The sequence below is a fragment of the Pholis gunnellus genome, assembly GCF_910591455.1.
Source record: "Pholis gunnellus genome assembly, chromosome: 6".
NCBI lineage: Eukaryota > Metazoa > Chordata > Actinopteri > Perciformes > Pholidae > Pholis > Pholis gunnellus.
The window spans coordinates 22,085,349-22,110,180 of NC_136532.1; the positions used below are offsets into that span (position 1 = coordinate 22,085,349).

Here is a 24,832-nt window from a genome sequence, read left to right on the forward strand (position 1 = left end):
TCACGTTTATTTCTCACAGATTCATTTCCACCACATCTAAAACCAGCAGTTGTCTGCTAGTATCATTAATATAAACAAAGCAGCTTTCTACCAGTCGCAGGATGTTCGTGTGTGTGCTTCACCTCGAGGAGCAGGAACCTTTTGTCTAGCCTGTCGGTGGATCTTTAACTGATGCACTCGGCCTCAGTGGCAGTTGTTCAGAGGATTGCGAAAGTCGTTAAAGCTCTGGATTTGAGGCGTGCAAGGGAAGCTGGTATGCAGTTTAGCAGGTTCTCTTTAGGCTGATACTTTCTCCAGGGGGCAAACAGTCCTGCGCCGGGCAAAGGTTGATTCGGGTCTGTCCTGCACCTGACGACTGTCAGTCAGCTCTGTCCCAGAAGAAGGTAAGAAAAGTTTCAATTTTAAGATCTTTTTTCACGTTGCAGTGTGTGGACTTGTGTTGGGGGAATTTTGTTGTCATACGTTGCTATTGGAACTGCATGTCGCATGCACGATGATGCACTTTGAACGTCTTTGGTTACTGACATGTTACAGCTCGTTTTCTGCGTCAGCTGAAAATACTACATTCATTTCACAATTTAATTTAAGATTCTACGGCTGAGTAAAATATACTGCTATGCACACTGATGATGTCTTTGATGTGCAGAAGCAATTGAATTCATTAGTCTTTGGGCTGCATGGTCAACGTGTTTAAAACAAACACATGACTACGAGATGGAAATATTTGATGTGAGCAAGCCGCTTACTTTTAATTTGTTTGATCAACCGACTAAGTCTTTCTCTAAAACCCCCCTCCACAATGAATAAGTAATTCTTACATACTGAGACTAAATACCTGGAGTTACTCTGGGCTTTCAGTTATCCCCTATAGGACTCCTTTAGGATTTTCTACTACTCACTTTTTACTACACAGTTTTCTTCAAAGGTAACGTCTGCTTTCTATATACATAGTTTAGTTTTTTGAAGATACAGCTTGTGACCATAACACATGAGTTGAGTTGTTTGCAAACTAAACTGCATTAATTCACTCTCTGCAGTGCATTCATAAGAGAACTGAATCAAGGAAGTTCTCAAGTCAAGCTCTTGTCTTTTTGAATATATTTTAAATTTCATCTAATACGTGAAACGTTGGTTCGTTACTTTGTTAACTTGAATTAAGTAGAGATGACTGAGATGCAGTGTGTTGTGCTTCAATGTGTGATTATATGGGTCAAAGAGTATGAAAGCATGTAGATGTTCTCCAATGCTTTCTGGCACAATATTCAGAGTTTCAACATTTTGTGATGGCGGTCATTGACTCTGACCTGTTGCAATGTTTGTCAGTGTTATATACAGTATATGACCAGAGCGGTGCTGTTTCAGAACTGGAATTCTTATTTACTTGTAGGATATCTGAAATGTTTCAATGCTGATTGTACTTAACGCCCATTTAATCTAGTTTTCTTTGTTATTCCAGCAAATACGAGATGAGTGTCCAAGAGGGTTCGGTTCAGAGCAGTGGTGTAGCAGACATGGATGGTAAAGCTGAGAGGTATGCAAAATGATGCATGTCCCAAAGCGAAAAAAAACCACATCTTAATATCAGGTAGATTTAATCCATTTGTACTATGTAACCAACAATTATGTTTGTCCACAGCATCTCTACCCAAAAGGCACCGTCAGACTCCACAAACGTAAAGACTCCCCCCACCCTCCTCCTCAATGGAGATGCCACCACAGCTGAGCTCTGTACAACATCTGAGCTGGAGGAAGCCACTGAAGGACTTTCACTGGGTAAGAGTCTGAGTGCAACGTGAGGAGAAAGGGAAATTATGTATAAATACATTGCCTGGTGTTAAGCTGGCAGTTATGGCAGCAGTGGGCATTATGTGCATTAAAAATATTAGGTTTAGATGATAGAATATGGCACTGATACTTTATCACTCAAACTATCATGAGTGCTTTGCCTGTTTACATTAATTTGTATATTTAATATATATATATATATATATATGGGTTTTCTTCTATGTGTTATTTTCTCTTTAAAGGGTTTTCACCTAAAAAGGCTTAAATGGCTAAAATGGCTTAATGGCTTAGTGACTGAACGAACTAATATGCTGAACCTACCAAAATAAAAGTTGTTTGGGGAGACTCATCGATCCTTCTCAAGTGGAGAAACTGCAAATGTTTAAAAATAACTCCAGGAACTAATCTGACGTTAAAAACTGCCTCAAGAGGGAAAGATTTGGAAAGACTTGTCGAACGAGTAATTGTAGAGCACAGTTGTTCTCAATGGCTCCCAGGGCTGAGAGACACATTAACAAGACAATAAATGATAACAATAAATACATAAAAACAATAAATTAGTAGGCTCCCCAAATATTGTCTTTTATAGTGAACACCTCTAAAAACGATTCAAATGATAAAATCTGAGAAGGTGCCATCACTCTTAAGGTAAACACAAACATCTTACAACAAATGCAACCTGTGAAAAAGGATATAGACATTCTGTCGCTTTAAAAGGTCAAAAGCCCCAAAATAGCTACTACTGTATTAGCAGCTGCATGAAGGGCAGAATTTGAGAGATACTTACTGTATACAGTCTCATAAATCAGCAGGATTGTCAGGTAAATAAAGCTAAAAGATAATTTAGAGATCTCTTTAAATGACATCCAATACAACTCAGCATAACCTTTCTATCCTTACGCTGGAATCAGAGAATGACCCTTGTTCTTAGATAAAATATCATTATGTACTTGTTGTCACTATGTGTTCCTTGTTTTTTGCAGTTTTTAAAGAGATTCTCAAATAGTTCCTGCATTTTGGGTCGCTAAAATTCAAAGTGAAACAGCAACATTTCCCTTTGGATAATATAACTATGGAAAAGGGAAAAATGCGAAAGAAGATGGATAGCATGTTAAGTAATAGAGTGATCTGAACCAGTCTAATGGTGCGTCTAAAAGCCTCTCACCAAACTTCCTCTAACCAAACCTGATCGGTAGGTACGCACTGACTTTTATGGTTTGTCTCACGTATCATTACAGCCCTCCCACATTCACAGCACAACCTGTAAATCATGTTGCTCTGACAATTCATGTGTAAGAAATCCACAGGGTCAGTCCAGAGAAGTCTGTAGTCCTCTCATAAACCCGACTCTTCTTCTAAAGCTTGCTGTCTCGGTTTGGTGAGGGTGTCGTCTGAAATTTGATTTGTCATTAAATTGCGAGTAAATACGGCTGTCCCTGTTGTCCCAATACAGAAGAGCCCAAGGCAGTTCCCTTGTTGAGGGCGAATGGACCAGCACCTCTGGACCCAGGGGACCAGCTATGGAGCACCAGCAGACACAAGGCAGTCAGGCTGAGGATGGAGGGCTCGGGCCCGGCTTCAGCGACTCCCATGACTGTCCATCAGCTGTTTCTGAAGACGGTGGAATCGTACGGGGATCATCCAGCCTTGGCTTCCAAAGAAGAGGGCCAGTGGGTGACCCTGACATGGAGGCAATACTATGAGCAGTGCCGGGCAGCAGCTAAAAGTTTCCTCAAGGTTTGTTTGCAAATTGAACTTGTGCAGTTACATATTGTGGGATTTTTTGGTTTTAGCCTGGTCTTCAGTAAATACATAACCTGTGGGCCAGTAAGCATTTCTTGTTTGTCCTGTTTTGTAAACAGTAGCTCAGAATGTCCTCCCTCTCTCAATAAAAATCAACACTTGTGTGTAAAAATGCACAGCTTGTGCTCCTTGGACATGTTTGTGTCCCATGAGGTGGAGTGGCTTTGAAACGAGATGTAGGTCAAGAGTAATGGAGACACTGTGCTGCTGTGTCATTAAAGATACATGCTCTTTTGAAGAAAAAACAACAACAACAACTTGTCTGCTTTGTAGTTGGGGCTGGAGCGTTACCATGGTGTGGGTATTCTGGGATTCAACTCCCCCGAATGGTTCATCTCAGACATCGGCTGCATCTTTGCAGGGTAAGATCACAATAAAGGAGGAAGATAAAATTCCACCCGATACTACACATTTATCTCTGTCCATGCTCATCTCAAAGTTCATCTCTGTATCCCCACCCACAGCCGTTAAGGCCGTACCAGTTAAAAGTCTTATAATGTGGGTGTGAAACTTCTATCCAGCCGTTGTCCTCAGATAAATGAGTAATATTGAAGTTGTGTATTGTATGCAGATAGCTCTTGGGTTAATTTAAAATGTTAGGTTGTTTCGAGGATACAATACTATTTATAATTGTGTAAGAAATGTATCATTTGATGATTGCATTTGTTTAGTTCAAATTATGTGGCATATCTTGTGCCATATGTCTTATGTTTTTAACTAATTTGCATGAATAATGAACAGATAAATCAAACATTAACTTCAGTTATTTCTGATCAGTGTCTCTGAAAGACGTGCAATTATTTGTGAGACAAACTGTAGTCCAAAGAGCAAAATCCACAGTACATCATGCAAGGAAATGTGTGCATTCAACAGAGGATTTTACTCTCCTATATCTGATTTGTTCCACAGGGGTCTGGCAACTGGAATTTACACCACCAACTCACCCGAAGCTTGTCAGTATGTGGCTGCCAACAGTGAGGCCAACATCCTGGTAGTGGAGAACCAGAAACAGCTCGAGAAAATCCTGCAGGTCAGGAGCTTCATTAGAGTGCTGTAGTAACTATTGGTAAAGTTAGAAAAAAAAATGTCCTCATATTGTTTAATTTGTATTTCCCCAACAGGTTAAAGATCATCTACCTCATCTGAAAGCCATTGTCCAGTATAAAGGCGAGCTGCAGCAGAAAGCACCATTCCTGTATACAGTACGTTTGCTCAGCAAACATATTGATGTAGCAGATGAGTCACATGGTTGTAGAAAATCTGATCTAAACTGAATTCTTCATGTGATGCCTATCGTTTCACCACTGACCTTTGTAATGCAATAATATTATCTTACTTGTGGTTTAAGAATTGTAATCAAATACATGTGACCTCAAATATCAGATGCAGTTCAGTTCAGTCTGGATTCAAATGCACTTTATTTAACATTATCTCTGTATTTGTGTAGTGGGCAGAGTTCATGAAGCTGGGAGAGGATGTGCCCGACGAGCAGCTAAATGCTGTGATTGACAGTCTTCGGGCCAACGAGTGCTGTACTCTCATCTTTACCTCTGGAACCACTGGCAACCCTAAAGGATGCATGTTGAGCCACGACAATGTAAGCTATCTGGACAAAATACTTTCCTTTTCTTACATTTAAATTATTTATATATCATTCTTTCTTAGGGCTTGATTGACAATTGTTTTTGCCATCATTAATCTAATAATAAATTAATTATTCGTTCCAGTATTTTAAGAAATCCTGAAAAACTGCACATCACAACTTGGAACCAGAGACTATCATTACCATTTATTCACTATTGAAGTCAAATACAATAAAATAATAACAAATATATAGTGATTATGCTCACATAAGGTAGAAAACAGCAAATCAACTTGTATTGCAGAAGAAGAAAACCCCCCACAAAAGAAACACATAATGTGTTAGAAAGAGGCCGGTTTAAATTAAAGGTATGAGTCAAAAACACGAACACAGCTGAATAAAAGGAAGTTGTTCTTTTCTTTTTTTGAAAAAACTTTTTTACTGTACGCCTTAATTGATATTTTGATTAATGAGATTTTCCTAAACCAGAATTTTGGGAGGTACTAGAGCATTTTAACAGCATCAAATAAAGTGTTTATTTATGTAAATGAAGAGGACCCACCATAGAGCCATGGGGAACTCCAAAAACAGTGTATGTATTATATGCCAACACATCAAATACTATCAGACAGGTAGCACCCAGACCAGACACTTATTGCAAAACTCACTGTTTCCTGCTTCCTTCAAGAGGACTTTTGGAAAGTTTTTTTTTTTTCAATGTAATATACTTCATTAAAGTTATTCAGCCCAAATTTTTCACTGCCATATTTGGAGCAGCCCCACAGACTTAAAGTTCCCAGCTGACCAAGCTGCAGTTGCGGCCACCTCTACACTGCTTAAATGAACAAAAGACTGCACCACCATCTCATAAACACTGGCTGGTGGATGTAAAGACAAAACTTAAAACTAAACAACTAAACCCTACTACTATTGGCTCAGCCAGAGAGTTTTATAAGGTACTAATAACAGTTTGTGTGAACAATGTGTTTGCTGACTTGTTTTGTGGAAACTAAAGAAAAGTATTTGAGTAAATTACTCTGATTCTGACTCCTCTCTAATATGTAGCTGACATGGACGGTCCACAGGGCAGCTTCCATGCTCAGCTTAAAGCACACTGAGGAGAGGATGGTCAGTTACCTGCCGCTCAGCCACGTGGCCGCCCAGCTAGTTGACATGTGGATGACTATGTTGTGTGCCATGACCACCTACTTTGCAGAGCCAGACGCCCTCAAGGTAAGGATGCCTACTGTTGTATAAACATAGAATTATTAATGGTGGTTTACTATTTTTACTCTAATCCACAATCATTTTTCCAGGGCTCCTTAGTAAATACACTTAAAGAGGTTCGTCCAACTTGTTTCGTGGGGGTTCCTCGAGTGTGGGAGAAGATGCAGGAGAAAATGAAAGCTGTTGGGGCCAAGGCATCCCCAATGAAGAGGAGAGTCGCGGGCTGGGCCAAGTCTATAGGCCTGCGGTACAACTACAGTGTCATGAACGGGTGAGACAGCAGCAAAGATTCCTTTAGAATTCATGTTAGCATGCTAACACTTGCTAATTAGCACTAAACACAAAGAACAGCTGAGGCTGATGGGAATGACATTAGCTCTGCATGCTTCTGTATTGGTGTTGACATTTTGACCTAATGATGAAATCAGGAAATAACCAAAGTGGTTGCAAATTATCTTCAGGGAGACATGAATGTTTGGACCAAATATAATGGCAATACATCCAATAGTTATTCATTTCTGGGCCAAACAGACAGACCTACATTGCCAAGTTGGTAATGCTTCATTTGGAGCCCATTTCTTAATTCCGAAGAAATCTTAACTTCAAACAAACAATGGGTGTAAATGTGACTTTATCTTTTTGGTTACAGGGAGAACCAGGTGCCCTGGGGCTTCATGTTGGCTAATAATCTGGTCTTTAAGAAGGTCCGTGAGTCGCTGGGCCTAGACCGCTGCAAGTTATGCTTCACGGGCGCTGCCCCCATCACCAAAGACACTATGGAGTTCTTCATGAGCCTGAACATCCCTTTATTGGAGCTATACGGCATGAGTGAATGCTCCTGCCCACACACCATCTCCACTGACACCTATTACCACTTCACAAGGTGAGCAGCAAAGCATTATGGGACATTTCAACTATGATTAAAATGTGTTGCTGATATGGATGTGAGAATACTGTGACAACCTGCTGGTAATTTTCTCTCCAGTAAAACCTTTAGTCAAAGTGGAACTCCACAGATTTTACACATTTTTTGATGTTAAGCTCCCACTTGAGGTCCTGGCTGATGACGGATCCCATGAAGCTAAAGGACAAAGTCGACTAGGGAGTCACATAGGATGATAGGGGCGACTGGGGCTGCGCTCCTCTTAAAATCCACAACTTCCACTGTCTTTAGACTTTTCGCTCTGAGTTGTCATCAGATGGTTAATCACGCACCTGTGGGCAGACTCATCCGCAACAGAGATGAGTCCAATGAGGTGTCGTCCATGAACTTCAAGAGTTTGACGAACTGCTGACTGGAGGTGCTGCTGTTGGTGTAGAGGGAGAAGAGCTGAGGGGCTGAGTCTTTAATCTACCGACAGGTGGAGTCGGGGATGTGAAACTGACAAAGATTGACCTGCATGTAGACTATGGGTGTAAGTCTGTCATTGGCCGCATATCTCACACAGTATCCTGCTCTTCTTCCTCTATCCGGACTATTTATTTAGGAAGTGAACCGTCATTGCATCCTGTGCTTAGCGTCGCCCAGGATTGTGAATGTTAATTTGTGGAGCCAGACATTTCTTTAGCGCTGACACAGCGCTGTGGAGATAAGTCTAGCTATGCGAAACTATTATTATCATAACTTTTGTTGAGGGTTTGGAAGCAGACATTAATCTGTTTTTAAGAGGTCACAAGTCAAAAAAGTTGGGAACCACAGGTTTAATTAATCACAAATCAGCCAGGTTTGTCAGTTTTTGCATGAAAATGTTTTTCATAGTATACTGACATTATGATATCCTATTTCTTTGTACTAAACTTAAAAGTAGCGGTGCCGTTGTAGTTAGGTCAGGTCTAAATAAACAAGTTGCTGACTTGTGTCTCTCCAGCTGTGGAAAAGTGATGCCAGGCTGCAAGACGAAGCTGGAGAACCCAGATGAGGACGGGAGTGGAGAGATATGTATGTGGGGTCGGCACGTCTTCATGGGCTACCTGGACATGCCGGACTTAACATCAGAGGCTCTCGACCAGGACGGCTGGCTGCGCTCTGGAGATCTGGGAAGACACGACGAGAATGACTTCCTGTACATCACAGGAAGGATCAAGGGTAAGCTGTGGTCCCTTTGGAGGGGCCTGACCCCTTGATCCACAGGACTGCACTATGTAACTATATATAAAGTAGTTAGACCAATGTTGACCTCCACCAGCTACAACAGTAAAAAAACTGCTTATTAATTGATGCATCTAATAATGTCATAATATAATATGTATTTTTCTGCAGAACAAAGAGTTATACTTTTTATACTTTTGGTACATTTTGCTGAACATAATTCTTTACTTTTACTTATTTAATATTTTGAATAGAGGACTTTAATTTGTAATAAAGTATTGTTGTATTGGCACTTTTACTTGAGTAAAATAACTGAGTACTTTTTAAGAACTTAGCAATTCAAGTACTCTACATTACAAAACAAATGGAACATACAAATGCACTTTTTAGGGCAATTTATATAAAATATTTATATAAAATGACAAAGGTCATTGTGTTTAGTTTTAACGTTGGACTCTGAACATTGTCAAACAGTTGACACACTTTTGAAACTAAACTGTCTTTTTGGCACAGAACTGATCATCACTGCAGGTGGAGAGAACATCCCTCCTGTGCCCATCGAGGATTCAGTGAAGGCCGAGGTGCCCATCATCAGCAACGCCATGCTGATCGGAGACAAGCTGAAGTTCCTCTCCATGCTGCTCACGCTCAAAGTAACCGGGCCTCCATTCCTGCACGCAGTCACAGCTACTGAATAAATAAAACAAACACAATAATGTCCCTTCTCTATTTCCACAGTGTGTGGTGGATGACAGCGGCGAGCCCACAGACGAGCTGAGCCCCGAGGCTTTGATATTCTGCCAGCAGCACAACGTCACAGCCACCAAGGTGTCCGAGATCGTAGCCAATAAGGAGCCGGCTATCTACAAAGCCATACAGGAAGGCATGGACCGCTCCAACGCCAGAGCAACGTCCAACGCCCAGAAGATCCAGAAGTGGGTGATACTGGAGCGAGACTTCTCTGTCAGTGGAGGTGAACTGGGTGAGTTGTTTTGCTTTGCTTCCTTCTTTTGGTATTCAAATTATAGCAAAATCTGCACACAACAATATAATTAAAGAAGTATTCACTACTGCTGTGATGTAGTTTAATCAGCTATCAATCAGGGTCATGTCTTGTGACTGTGCCGCATGCCAGAAAGCATTCCAGTGAAGTTTGATTGGTAGCGATTGAATCTCTCCCTCTGAGATATTTTTAAAGCTACAGTGGGTCAAATGTTGTCACCGTGTGAGTGTCGCTCAGCAGAGACTTAAGGTTGAGATTTAAATGTAATTAACCTGCTTTTTTCTTTTTTCTGTCTATGCAGGACCTACCTTGAAACTGAGGAGACCCATTGTTGTGAAGATGTACCAGGAGAAAATAAATGAATTGTATACAGTGGCCACGGAAAGACAGTAGACTGTACTGCACAGAGATGAGATAATACCTGGGGCATGTTTGTGTTGTGCCCAGACGTCATGTTGAGAAATGTATAAAATGTAATATTTTAATATGTTTTAATATGTTTCTGTTTAATATGTTCTGATCCCTCTCCCAGGATGAACAGAAGTGCAATAGATGTCATGTCTAAACATACGGTTTCAAAACAGCTGTGCACATTTTGTAAATAAAATATCCAAATCAAAGCCAAATCTTGCCATTTACTGTTAGCATACAGGTGCATTGTATGTCATCACACTGGGAAACACTGAATGGTGTCAGTCATCATTTTTTTTAAGGACATTTTTTGATTCAACTGTGGCCTTAAAGAAGAAAATCTCATGTCCTGGTCATCAGCATACCAATATGTATTTTTTTTGCCTCATGCTTCGAGATTATCCCCATCTAGCAAAACTGCAGATATCACCTCTAAAGACTGGATGGAGCTGATGTTTCAATATATATATATTATATGAGATAAGAATAGAATCCAATCACATTACTCATTTTTCAACAGTAGCTGTAATTGAAGAGCAGATTATGGCTGTGCTGTTGGTGTAACGCTGCCATCATGTGGATGAAATGATGTACTTCAATCACGTGTAGGAACCGTCATGAAGCAATAAGTGCTTCCCACTGATAGTAGGAACACCAACATAATTGAATGGTAAACTTATTGAGGTTTTCAAACATATAAATCAAGAATATGTTGAACAACAGTAACCTAAATTTTTACGCTCCTTTGACAAGTCAAGCACACCACAATCTGAAATATATACCTCTATATTGCATCAAGCTTCCCTTAATTTAAACTAAAGGGCTTTGCCCCACCCTATTTAGAATATAGCCCCAGACAAGAAGTAAACAAAGAGGTGTGACAGGTTGTGAAATGTTCTTTAGACCATTTAGTGGTGTGTACCTGCAGTACCTTTCTTAAGTTCAACTCATTTGCGTTCATCTTAAATATTCGAGCAAGCTCACAGTTTACATCCTGGATTAGTTGTTGTCACGTATGCAGCCCACAGGGAAGACTTACACTAAGCGGAGGAACAGTAGCATCTCGTTTCCACAACTTGAAACCATCTAAAATCATACAGTCAGGAATTTGAAAAAACTTAAACAATTGCTGCCAAGGTTTTCTGAGAGGAGTTGATTCAAATTACAGTATTACATGCATTTTAGAACATAAATCACACTGGGCTGTATTAGTTATTAACAGTCAGCAATATGCATGACCACAGTCAACAATATTGTATTAAAGTGTAGAAAGACAATTTTATTTATGTAGCACATTTCCTTAAAGTCAAATTCCCTAACTAACCTCCACAGATGGCATGTGCCCAGATATTAGCAGTGAGGGTCAGAGTCTGGACAGATGTGGTGTGACTGGGTGGTATGATTTAGTGACATCGGTGCCCGTGAGCAGGGTGTGTGTGTGGGGGGGGGGGGGGGGGGTGGCTGAACTCTCCTCAATATTTACTTTTTAACCGAGACTATCAGACAAAAGAGGAAACGAGGGCTGTAGTAATGACACGTAACAAGTATTGATCTATGGACATTTTAAGTAGAATTCATGGACTCTTACTGATTTCTCTTGTGCACTTTTTTACCAAGACATAAATAGAGAAGCTGAAAAATTAAGAGTTCTTAGTTAAGAGTATGTAGACTCTGCAAAAGGCAGCTAAAACACTATATCCCTAATATTTTTGTGCATTTGAACATGCATTGCCAACATACTGACACTTCTTTCTTGACGTGTCAATCAGTTAGAAAAAGTTAGTTACATAAGTTTTGTTGAACTGTTGAAAAACTGTTTTTATGGTTCAAAGTCTCATCTCTCCTCACGGACCTGAGAGAACTTACCTAGTTTTATCATTACCCTTGGCAGGTCTGGTTATGCGTATCTGATAATGACGTGTCTTCATGAGTGAACACACAAACACACACACACACACACACACACACACACACACACACACACACACACACACACACACTACCCACTAGTTGTCTTCTAGTATCATTAATATAAACAAAGCAGCTTTCTACCAGTCACAGGGTGTTTGTGTGTCTGCTTCACCGCGAGGAGCAGGAACCTTTTGTCTAGCTTGTTGGTGGATCTTTAACTGGTCGACTCAGCAGTTGTTTTAGAGGATTGCGAAAGTCTTTCAAGCACTGGACACGAGGCGTGAGTGCAAGGGAAGCTGGCATGCACTTCAGGAAGTCCTCTTTAGGCTGACACTTTCTCCAGGGGGGCAACAGTCAAACACCTGCGCCGGGCAAAGGTTGATCCGGGTCTGTCCTACACCTGACGACTGTCAATCAGCTCTGTCCCAGAAGAAGGTAAGAAAAGTTTCAATTTTAAGATCTTTTTTCACGTTACAGTGTGTGAAGAAGACTTGTGTTGGGGGAATTTTGTTGTCATACGTTGCTATGGGGACTGCGTGTCTTGTATGAGGATGATGCACTTTGAATGTCTTTGATTACTGACATGTTACAGCTCCTTTCGTGGTTCAGCTGATTGTTATTGAATTGCAGAAAATAATAAATTAATTTCACAATTTAATTTACGATTTTAAGGCTGAGAAAGATATACTGATATGCACACTTATATCACTAGACACTGATATCTTTGATCTGTAGACAGAAGCAAATTCATTCATTAGTCTTTGGGCTGCATGGACAATGTGTTTGAGACAAACACGTGACGAAGAGATGGAAATACTAAATGTGAGCAGGCCGCTTTGACTTTTATTTGTTTGATCAACAGAGACAAAGTCTTTCTTTAACCCCCCCCCCCCCCTCTGCAATGAGTTGAGCGATTCTTACATAATCAGACTCAACATCTGGAACTACTCTGGGCTGTCAGTTATCTCACATGGGACTCTTATAGGACTTTCTACTACTCACTTTTTACTAGAAGATTTAACACAAAGTTGTCTTCAAAGGTAACGTCTGCTTTCTGGGTAATGTGCAAATCCAAGTCATTAATGACACTGAAATCCATCGATATTTGCATAATACAAGACTTTGCCGTTGCCACTTCATATTGCCACACTGTAGTTTTGTAAGTCGTGTGAACTTTGGTCCAGAGAAATTTTGACCAAAGTTCTAAACTAGAGGTCAGACTGAGAGTCTGCTGGGTTGACAGAGCTTAATCTCATACGGTTTTATTATAAGGTACTTTTACTTGAGTATTTAAATTGTATGCTACATTATATCTCTATAGTCCCATACATTTCAGAGGGAAATATAGTGCTTTTTACTCCACTACATTTATCTGACAACTGGAGTTCTTAGTTATTTTAGAGATTAAGATTTCACAAACACAGTATATGAATATAACAATTAAAATGCTGCTTACATCTTAAAGCATGAGTAATAATATTGCTATAATATATATCCTTATATATATACTAGCAGTACTCTACCACTTTTACTTAAGTAGAAGTTATGAGTACTTCTTCCACCACTGCTGATCTTTCATTGTATCTCTACAGATGTGTTGAAATAATTGATTTCTTTAGGCTACACATACTTTTACTTTAATACTTCTTAATTGTTTGTACTTTTACTTTGGTGAAATCTTGAATAGGCCTTTTACTCGTAACAGAGTATTTGTACAGAGCAATACTACTCTACTACTGATGAATACTTCCTCCACCACTGCTAATTTGTATCCGTAGAGATGTGTTGAATTGATTTTCGGCAGTTTGGTTATTTGAAGATACAGCTTGGGACCATGAAACAAAGTAGTTGAGTCGTTTACACACTAGGTGGCATCATTTCACTCTCTGCAGTGCATTCAAAAGAGAACTGAATTCCTAAGTCCTAAAGACAAGCTTGTTTTTTGACAATATTTAAATTTCATCAAATACGTGAAACGTTGGTTCGTTAGTTTGTTCACTTGAATTAGCGATGGCTAAGGTGGAGTGAAATAGTATGAAAGCGTGCAGATGTCCTGCAATGCTTTCTGGCACAATATTCAGAGTTTCAACATTTAGTGATGACGGTCATCGGCTCTGACCTGTTGCAATGACTTTGTCAGTCTTATATAAATGACCAGAGCGGTGCTGTTTCACAACTGGAATCCTTATCTACTCGGTTGATATCTGAAATGTTTCAATGCTGATTGTACTTAACGCCCATTTAATCTAGTTTTCTCTTTTATTCCAGCAAATACGAGATGAGTGTCCAAGAGGGTTCGGTTCAGAGCAGTGGTGTAGCAGACATGGATGGTAAAGCTGAGAGGTATGCAAAATGATGCATGAAAAAACACATCTTTACTATCAGGTAGATTTGATCCATGTAACTAACAATTATGTTTGTCCACAGCATCTCTACCCAAAAGGCACCGTCAGACTCCACAAACGTAAAGACTCCCCCCACCCTCCTCCTCAATGGAGAAGCCACCACAGCTGAGCTCTGTACAACATCTGAGCTGGAGGAAGCCACTGAAGGACTTTCACTGGGTAAGAGTCTGAGTGCAATGTGAGGAGAAAGAAGCTAATCTGATGTTAAAAACTGCTTCAAGAGGGAAAGCTTTGGAAAGATTTGTCGAACTAGTAATTGTAGAGCACAGTTGTTCTCAATGGCTCCCAGGGCTGACAGACTGATTAACAAGACAATAAATGATAACAATAAATACATAAAAACAATAATTTAGAGGGGTTTCTGCTCCACAAATGATATTGTCTTTTATTGAGAAAACCTCTAGAAATGATTAAAATATGAAAAACTGAGAAGGCGCACAAACACAAACATCTTGAAACAAATGCAACCTGTGAAAATCAGCTGGATTGTCAAGTAAATGAAGCAAAAAGATCTTCTAGAGAGCTCTTCAAATGACATCCAACATAGCACAGCAGAACCTTTCTATTCTGACACTGGAATCAGAGAATGACCCTCGTTCTTAGATAAAATATCATGATGTACTTGTTGTCACTATGTGTTCTTTGTCTTTTACATTTTTTTTAGTCTGAGAGGTTTTTAAATAGTTCCTGCAGTTTGGAACGCTAAAATTCTATTTTTGGATACTATAACATGAAAAAGGGAACAATAAGGTAAGATGGATAACATGTTAAGAAATAGAGGGATCTGAACCAGTCTAATGGTGTTGTTGATGCAGTAAAGAGACAATTGAGTAAAAATCACATGTTTCACTGTATCAAATGATGCATCAAGATCGTTCAATTTTGTGACCTTTTATAAAAACAGTTGTAGTTTGGAAAGTTTGGAAATTCGACTTTACCTTTAAGTGACGTACTTACAGCCACAAGGTGGAGCGGAAGATACACCTCAGAGTCAAAGAGCTGTAACAATAGATGCTAAATATTCGGGGGCTAACGTGTTGCATGTTTTAGGAGTTTTGGAGGAAATTGACTCCAAGATGAAAAACAGAAGAGCAAACAAAGATTTAGCAAAAGGAAGGAATTAAATAATGTATACCATCCTACTGTAGAGTTGTGGTGAGAGAAATAAGAAAAATAATTAAATAACAGGAAGGAATTTTACCAACAGGAACAAACGCAACATTATCGTGTTTGTGTTGTTTGAGGCTCTCACCAAACTTCCTCTAACTAACCAAACCTGATCGGTAGGTAGGCACTGACTTTTATGGTTTGCCTCAGGTATCATTACAGCCCGCCCACATTCACAGCACAACCTGTAAATCGTGTTGCTCTGTCCATTCATGTGTAAGAAATCTACAGGGTCAGTCCAGTGATGTCTGTAGTCCTCTCATAAACCCGACTCTTCTTCTAAAGCTTGCTGTCTCGGTTTGGTGAGGGTGTCGTCTGAATTTGACTTGTTATTAATGGCGAGTAAACACGGCTGTCCCTGTTGTCCCAATACAGAAGAGCCCAAGGCAGTTCCCTTGTTGAGGGCGAACGGACCAGCACCTCTGGCCCCAGCGGACCAGCTATGGAGCACCAGCAGACACAAGGCAGTCAAGCTGAGGATGGAGGGCTCGGGCCCGGCCTCAGAGACTCCCATGACTGTCCATCAGCTGTTTCTGAAGACGGTGGAATCGTACGGGGATCATCCAGCCTTGGCTTCCAAAGAAGAGGGCCAGTGGGTGACCCTGACATGGAGGCAATACTATGAGCAGTGCCGGGCAGCAGCTAAAAGTTTCCTCAAGGTTTGTTTGCAAATTGAACTTGTACAGTTACATATTCTTTTGGTCTCTACTCCAGCACATTGGATTTTGAATGAGCTTTAATTTAAGGGTGTTTATATCTGTTTTGGGTCAACAGTAGTAATTGCAGACTTTTTTTGTTTTACACAAACAACAATTTTCAGTAGCAGAAACTAGGCAAGGCACATGAATGTATATAACACATTACTGTATGTGTAAGTACATATAACTTACACACTTTAAAAGGAACAAAGTGGAAAAGTTGCCACAGGGAAATTGTATTGCTCTCCCAGACCTTTGCTGCAGCCATCTTCACTTCTTGCTTGCTTCAGGAGCTTTTTGGTTTTAGCCTGGTCTTTAGTAAATACATAACCTGTGGGCCGGTAAAAATGTCTTGCTTGTCGTGTTAAGGATCATTATTCTATTAAAACTTTTGGACTTGTACATTAAAGTCATAAGTTTCATTTAAGTGTGCTGAATTAGAGCAAATAAAAACATTCCATTACAGTATATCTTATGTTCTGCCTGCACTGTTTGTGATATCCTACATCTGTAATCCAAACTAGTATAGCAGAAGTTTTTGACATGCGCATTTAAATATGGTACAGGACTTACAGGCTACACAACAAAGTAAATTCCTGTTTTGTAAAAGGTAGCTCAGAATGTCCTCCCTCTCTCATTGAATTATCTGTGGCATGAGATTGGGCTGCTGAAAGTCAACACCTGGGTGTGTGAAATTCACAGCTTGTGTTCCATCTCCTGTTTCATGGACATGTTCGTGTCCCATGAGGTGGAGTGGCTTTTGAAACGAGATGTAGGTCAAGAGTAATGGAGGCACTGTGCTGCTGTCTCATTAAAGATACATGCTCTTTTGAAAAAATAGAAAAACAACAACAACTTGTCTGCTTTGTAGTTGGGGCTGGAGCGTTACCATGGTGTGGGTATTCTGGGATTCAACTCCCCCGAATGGTTCATCTCAGACATCGGCTGCATCTTTGCAGGGTAAGATCACAATAAAGGAGGAAGATAAAATTCCACCCGATACTACACATTTATCTCTGTCCATGCTCATCTCAAAGTTCATCTCTGTATCCCCACCCACAGCCGTTAAGGCCGTACCAGTTAAAAGTCTTATAATGTGGGTGTGAAACTTCTATCCAGCCGTTGTCCTCAGATAAATGAGTAATATTGAAGTTGTGTATTGTATGCAGATAGCTCTTGGGTTAATTTAAAATGTTAGGTTGTTTCGAGGATACAATACTATTTATAATTGTGTAAGAAATGTATCATTTGATGATTGCATTTGTTTAGTTCAAATTATGTGGCATATCTTGTGCCTTATGTCTTATGTTTTTAACTCATTTGCATGAATAATGAACAGATAAATCAAACATTAACTTCAGTTAGTTCTGATCAGTCTCTCTGAAAGACGTGCAATTATTTGTGAGACAAACTGTAGTCCAAAGAGCAAAATCCACACTACATCATGTAAGGAAATGTGTGCATTCAACAGAGGATTTTACTCTCCTATATCTGATTTGTTCCATAGGGGTCTGGCAACTGGAATTTACACCACCAACTCACCCGAAGCTTGTCAGTATGTGGCTGCCAACAGTGAGGCCAACATCCTGGTAGTGGAGAACCAGAAACAGCTCGAGAAAATCCTGCAGGTCAGGAGCTTCATTAGAGTGCTGTAATAACTATTGGTAAAGTTAGAAAAAAAAATGTCCTCATATTGTTTAATTTGTATTTCCCCAACAGGTTAAAGATCATCTACCTCATCTGAAAGCCATTGTCCAGTATAAAGGCGAGCTGCAGCAGAAAGCACCATTCCTGTATACAGTACGTTTGCTCAGCAAACATATTGATGTAGCAGATAAGTCACATGGTTGTAGAAAATCTGATCTAAACTGAATTCTTCATGTGATGCCTATCGTTTCACCACTGACCTAATGCAATAATATTATCTTACTTGTGGTTTAAGAATTGTAATCAAATACATGTGACCTCAAATATATTAAACTGCACTACATCAGATGCAGTTCAGTTCAGTCTGGATTCAAATGCACTTTATTTAACATTATCTCTGTATTTGTGTAGTGGGCAGAGTTCATGAAGCTGGGAGAGGATGTGCCCGACGAGCAGCTAAATGCTGTGATTGACAGTCTTCGGGCCAACGAGTGCTGTACTCTCATCTTTACCTCTGGAACCACTGGCAACCCTAAAGCAGTCATGTTGAGCCACGACAATGTAAGTTATCTGGACAAAATACTTCCCTTTTCTTAGCTTTTATTATTTTGACAAATATCTATATATCATTTCATCTTAAAGCCCAATTGTTTTTACTATCAATTAATCTAATAATTTGTTAATTAATCGTTCCAGTAAAAAAAATTAAACTGAAAAACTGGATACCACAAAATGATATCTTCAAAACTCTTGTTTTATTTGCCCCAAAAAAGTACAAAACCTATAATGTTCAACTGATATTTGACAAAGACAAGCAAATCATCTCACTTGAGAAGCTGGAACCAGAGAATGTCTAGCATTTCTTCACTATTAAAGTAACAATAAAATACTAAAGATACATAGTGATTATGCTCACATAAGGTAGAAAACAGCAAATCAACTTGTATTGCAAAAACAATGGACATTTGACATGTATATAAACATCAAATATACGTAGTGTGTTCAAAAGAAGCCGGTTTAAATTAAAGGTATGATTAAAATGAACAAAAACACGAACACAGGCGAATATAAGGAAGTTGGTGTACTTTTTTCCCGTAATTTATATTTTGATTATTGACTTTTTTCTAAACCAGAATTTTGGGAGATACAAGAGCATTTTAACAGCATGAAATAAACTATTTGTTTATGTAAATAAAAACAAGAAGAGGACCCAACATAGAGCCCTGGGGAACTCCAAAAACAGCTACATGTATTTTATGCACATCAAATACTATCAGACAGGTAGCACCCAGATCAGACATTTAATACAAAACTCCTGCCTCGCTCAAAAGGTTTTTTGGAAAGTGTTTTTTCAAATTTAATGTACATCAATTTAGTTATTGATCCCAACCTTTTCACTGCCATATTTGGGGCGGCCCTGAAGACTTAAAGTTGACCAAGCTGAAGTTGTGGCCTCCTCTACATTGCTTGCTCGACGACTAATTCCCCTTAAATGGAAAAAGACTGCACCACCATCTCATAAACACTGGCTGGTGGATGTAAAGACAAAACCTAAAACTAAACAACTAAACCCTACTACTATTGGCTCAACCAATGAGTTTTATAAGATACTGATAACAGTCTGTGTGAACAATGTGTTTGCTGTTTTGTGAAAATTATAGAAAAATATCTGAGTAAATTACTCTGATTCTGACTCCTCTCTAATATGCAGCTGACATGGACAGTCAACACGGGATCTTCCATGCTCAACTTAAAGCACACTGAGGAGGTGATGGTCAGTTACCTGCCGCTCAGCCACGTGGCCGCCCAGCTAGTTGACATGTGGTTGTGTGTTTCTTTTGCCATGACCACCTACTTTGCAGAGCCAGACGCCCTCAAGGTAAGGATGCCTACTGTTGTATAAACATAGTATTATTAATGGTGGTTTACTATTTTTACTCTAATCCCAAATCATTTTTCCAGGGCTCCTTAGTAAATACACTTAAAGAGGCTCGTCCAACTTGTTTCCTTGGAGTTCCTCGAGTTTGGGAGAAGATGCAGGAGAAAATGAAAGCTGTTGGTGCCAAGGCATCCCCAATGAGGAGTACAGTGGCGGGCTGGGCCAAGTCTATAGGCCTGCGGTACAACTACAGTGTCATGAACGGGTGAGACAGCAGCAAAGATCCTTTTTTAGAACTCATGTTAGCATGCTAACACTTGCTAATTAGCACTAAACATAAAGAACAGCTGAGGCTGATGGGAATGACATTAGCTCTGCATGCTTCTGTAGTGGTGTTTGACATTTTGACCTAATGATGAAGTCAGGAAATAACCAAAGTGGTTGCAAATTATCTTCAGGGAGACATGAATGTTTGTACCAAATATAATGGCAATACATCCAATAGCTATTTATTTCTGGGCCAAACAGACAGACCAACATTGCCAAGTTGGTAATGCTTCATTTGGAGCCCATTTCTTAATTCCGAAGAAATCTTAACTTCAAACATGCAATGGGTGTAAATGTGACTTTATCTTTTTGGTTACAGGGAGAACCAGGTGCCCTGGGGCTTCATGTTGGCTAATAATCTGGTCTTTAAGAAGGTCCGTGAGTCGCTGGGCCTAGACCGCTGCAAGTTATGCTTCACGGGCGCTGCCCCCATCACCAAAGACACTCTGGAGTACTTCATGAGCCTGAACATCCCTTTATTGGAGCTATACGGCATGAGTGAATGCTCCGGCCCACACACCATCTCCAGTGACACCTATTACCACCTCACAAGGTGAGCAGCAAAGCATTATGGAACATTTCAACTATGATTAAAATGTGTTGCTGATATGGATGTGAAAAAACTATTAGTGTGGCGTTAGAAAGAAGAGAGTTTACCAGACCTCTGTAGCCCACTCTTGACCTCTGAGTCTGTGTCAGTAGGGGTCCCTGGCCCTGTTGATGAGGCCATTCACAGATGGGAAGAAACTGTTCTTGTGACGTGAGGTTTTGGACCTGGAGACATACAGGTCCTGGAGGGCAGTGTAGATGTGCACGAAAATTGTTTGTGGCGATTAAATTTCTTGAGCCACCACATGACGTACATACTCTGTTGTGCTTTTTTGATGATGAGCAAGCTGATGTTCAAAGCTAAAGGACTCCACTGCGCTTCTCTTAAAATCCACAACCATCTCCGCTGTATTTAGACTTTTAGCTCTGAGTTATCATGACAACAACAGATCAACGGATCACCCACCTGAGGGCAGACACATGCCCACCAGAGATGAGTCCAATGAGGTGTCGTCCACGAACTTCAAAAACTAGACGGACTGGTGACTGGAATTGCTGCTGTTGGTGTAGAAGGAGAAGAGCAGAGGGGAGGGAATGCAGCCTTGAGGGGAACCGGTCGGTGCTGATGGTCCGGGACTCTGAGACATGTTTCCCCAGCATCAAGCATTGCTCAGTGTCAGACAAGAAGTCTTTAATTTACGACAGGTGGAGTTGAGGATGTGCAACTGAGAGAGCGTGTCCTGCAGCAGAGTCGGGATAATGGTACAATTAAGATCCCTTCCTAAATCTGGTGAATTCCATGTGACGTTTAGCACCGGTTTGTGATGTTTCCTCACTGCAGTGTGCAACGTCTTCCTCCAGTATTTGGGATATGTGTGTTCCAGTTCATTTTGTAAAGCACTTTGGGCTCTATCTTTGCATGAACAGTGCTACAACAATACAGTTATTGTTAGCATGAAAATGTTTTTCATAGTGTACTGACATTGTGATGTCTTATTTCTTTGTACTAAAGTTTAAAGTAGCGGTGCAGTTGTAGCACAACTGTTAGTCATTTCGGGTCTAAATCAGAATGTTGCTGACTTGATGTTTTGTCTATCCAGCTGTGGAAAAGTCATTCCCGGCTGCAAGACGAAGCTGGAGAACCCAGATGAGGACGGGAGTGGAGAGATATGTATGTGGGGTCGGCACGTCTTCATGGGCTACCTGGACATGCCGGACAAAACAGAGGAGGCTCTCGACCAGGACGGCTGGCTGCGCTCTGGAGATCTGGGAAGACACGACCAGAATGACTTCCTGTACATCACAGGAAGGATCAAGGGTAAGCTGTGGTCCCTTTGGAGGGGCCTGACCCCTTGATCCACAGGACTGCACTATGTAACTGTATATAAAGTAGTTAGAACAATGTTGACCTCCACCAGCTACAACAGTAAAAAAAACTGCTTCTTAATTGATGCATCAGTATTAACATTTATCTAATAATGTTGTAATATAATATGTATTTTTCTGCAGAACAAAGAGTCATACTTTTTATACTTTTGGTACATTTTGCTGAACATAATTCTTTACTTTTACTTAATCAACACTTTCATTTGTAAAAGAGTATTGTTGTATTGGCACATGCATTTAAGTAAAAGATCTGAGTACTTATTAAGTACTTAGAACTTCAAGTACTCTACAATAAAAAATGAAACATACAGGTGCACTTTTTAGAGCAATTTATATAAAGAACGCTAAAACAACTTTAAAACACTTGCTCTACAGTCTTGTTTGCTTTTCTGTAACTATTGTTTTTTATTACATTACTTTTAGATACATTCATAGTGAAAGGAAGTGGGGGTGTGAACTTGATGATAACTGAATATTTTTCGACTGCTAATTCTTAAAAAAAACATACAACGCAATGTTTTGTCAGAAATGACAAAGGTCATTGTCTTTAATTTTAACGTTGGACTCTGAACATTGTCAAACAGGTGACACACTTTTGAAACTAAACTGTCTTTTTGGCACAGAACTGATCATCACTGCAGGTGGAGAGAACATCCCTCCTGTGCCCATCGAGGATTCAGTGAAGACCGAGGTGCCCATCATCAGCAACGCCATGCTGATCGGAGACAAGCTGAAGTTCCTCTCCATGCTGCTCACGCTCAAAGTAACCGGGCCTCCATTCCTGCACGCAGTCACAGCTACTGAATAAATAAAACAAACACAATAATGTCCCTTCTCTATTTCCACAGTGTGTGGTGGATGACAGCGGCGAGCCCACAGACGAGCTGAGCCCCGAGGCTTTGATATTCTGCCAGCAGCACAACGTCACAGCCACCAAGGTGTCCGAGATCGTAGCCAATAAGGAGCCGGCTATCTACAAAGCCATACAGGAAGGCATGGACCGCGCCAACGCCAGAGCAACGTCCAACGCCCAGAAGATCCAGAAGTGGGTGATACTGGAGCGAGACTTCACTGTCAATGGAGGTGAACTGGGTGAGTTGTTTTGATTTGCTTCCTTCTTTTGGTATTCAAATTATAGCACACAATCAGCTTGTAATCAAGGTCATGTCGTAATCAGACAAGGCTTGTGACTGTGCCAGACAGCATTCCAGTGAAGTTTGTCTCTCTCAAAAACATGTTGTCACCGTGTGAGTGTCGCTCAACAGAGACTTAAAGTTTAGATTTAAATGTAATTAACCTGCTTTTTTCTTTTTTCCATCTGTGCAGGACCTACCTTGAAACTGAGGAGACCCATTGTTGTGAAGATGTACCAGGAGAAAATAAATGAATTGTATGCAGTGGCCACGGAAAGACAGTAGACTGTACTGCACAGAGATGAGATAATACCTGGGGCATGTTTGTATTGTGCCCAGACATCATGTTGAGAAATGTATAAATCTCTTTTTACCTGCATGTTTAAAGTGCAAAAGAGGTTTAAATTATGTTGTATTTAATGGAATAGATGTTTGTGTTATGTTTTAATATGTTTCAAGACGATATTTAAGCTATTAAATGTACATACGGTTTCACAGCAGCTGTGCACATTTTGTAAATAAAATATCCAAATCAGAGCCAAATCTTGCCATTTACTGTTGGCATACAGATACATTTTATGTCGTCATCGTTTTTACAGTTTTTGAAGGACATTTTGTGAATCCACTGTGACCTGAAACTCTCTTGTCCTGGTCATCAGCATACCAGTATGTATTTTATTTTTTGAAGCAGAAATATCTATTTAAAGATGTTAAGGCATTAATTGCCAATTGTCTGCCTCATGCTTTGATATTATCCTTATCTAGCAAAACTGCAGACATCACCTCTAAAGACTGGATGGAGCTGATGTTTCAATAAATATATCTAATGGAATCCAATCATGTGCAATCAAGTGCAAATTGTAAAGCATACATTTTAAGTTGTGCTTCTCCATGTACAGTTTGACAAATAGTGAAATGTTTTGTGATTGATGTCCCATGATTGTCAATAAAAAGTGAGCGATTGACTGAACTTGTTCAAAAAATATGCTTTTAAATAAGAAATATGATGCAGCACAGTGCAAAACAGATGAAGACAGCAAATCTTCACATTTGACTTATAATATATCAATTATCAAAAGGTATGGTTAAATATTTGACTCGGGATTTCAATGATTACCATAACCATTACCACAAATTTGTCCAATACTTTGGTTTATGATCAAATATCTGCCTCAAGCCATTCTTTCCAGACATTTTTTGTGCTAGCAAATGTTAGCATGCTAACACTCACTAAGATAGTGAACGTGGTAAACATAAAATATATCAGCAAGTTAGTGTGTGCACATTTATAGTAAGAGTCTTTCTCATTTCCAGATTCATTGTCCAAGAAGGATATTTGTTTTCACACCAACACAATAACGACAACATTATGCCTGCCAAACATCAGCATGTTAGCATGCTAGCGTTAGCATTTAGCTCACAGCACCACTGTGTCAAAGTACAGCCTAAATAGTACTTTGGACACTTTTAACACTTTTATTATTGACAACCTCACTGCCCAAAAGATCCAGTTAGATCTTGGGAAATGGATAGCCTGTGGGATTGTGCATGTGTACAGTATAGCCGTAAAGAAGCCGCAGAGGAAAGCATTTAAATTGCATCGACCAGGGCTTAAATTTATGTATTTGCAGAAAAGCTTTTTTTGCTCTTATTGATACCAATAACTGATCAGTTTACTGCGATTGCTCTTAGTGATGATTTGTTTGTCGCTGTGCTGAAGTTCTGTTTCAACACCACAAATTGTAAAACTAACTCTCGGTCTATCAGATTACATTCTTGGAGAACTGGTTGTGTTGCTCGAGCGATGTTTAAGATAAAGTTACAATGTCA

General features: G+C 39.9%; 2 protein-coding genes across 3 annotated transcripts; both read left to right on the forward strand.

The window, feature by feature from the left end:
- Positions 1 to 244: 244 nt before the first annotated feature.
- On the forward strand, positions 245 to 10,095 carry LOC306697309 (long-chain-fatty-acid--CoA ligase ACSBG2-like). Its single transcript, XM_079161136.1, has 15 exons — positions 245 to 383; positions 1,457 to 1,531; positions 1,637 to 1,773; positions 3,239 to 3,522; positions 3,862 to 3,950; positions 4,498 to 4,618; positions 4,710 to 4,790; positions 5,036 to 5,185; positions 6,236 to 6,403; positions 6,487 to 6,668; positions 7,047 to 7,280; positions 8,266 to 8,483; positions 9,000 to 9,139; positions 9,225 to 9,468; positions 9,791 to 10,095. Exons 2-15 carry the CDS (start codon positions 1,467 to 1,469, stop codon positions 9,880 to 9,882), a joined length of 2,205 nt encoding a protein of 734 aa, XP_079017262.1. The 5' UTR covers positions 245 to 383; positions 1,457 to 1,466; the 3' UTR covers positions 9,883 to 10,095.
- A 2,056-nt stretch (positions 10,096 to 12,151) lies between these two features.
- On the forward strand, positions 12,152 to 23,957 carry LOC306697477 (long-chain-fatty-acid--CoA ligase ACSBG2-like). Of its 2 annotated transcripts, XM_079161423.1 has the most exons (15): positions 12,152 to 12,246; positions 14,080 to 14,154; positions 14,239 to 14,375; positions 15,759 to 16,042; positions 16,953 to 17,041; positions 17,589 to 17,709; positions 17,801 to 17,881; positions 18,140 to 18,289; positions 19,440 to 19,607; positions 19,691 to 19,872; positions 20,254 to 20,487; positions 21,584 to 21,801; positions 22,493 to 22,632; positions 22,718 to 22,961; positions 23,196 to 23,957. In XM_079161423.1, the coding sequence occupies exons 2-15, from the start codon at positions 14,090 to 14,092 to the stop codon at positions 23,285 to 23,287; spliced, it is 2,205 nt and encodes a 734-aa protein (XP_079017549.1). In that variant the 5' UTR covers positions 12,152 to 12,246; positions 14,080 to 14,089; the 3' UTR covers positions 23,288 to 23,957. The 2 variants fall into 2 exon arrangements, with proteins under 2 accessions (XP_079017549.1, XP_079017548.1); XM_079161422.1 differs by lacking the exon at positions 12,152 to 12,246 and having other exon boundaries at positions 14,012 to 14,154.
- Positions 23,958 to 24,832: the final 875 nt, after the last annotated feature.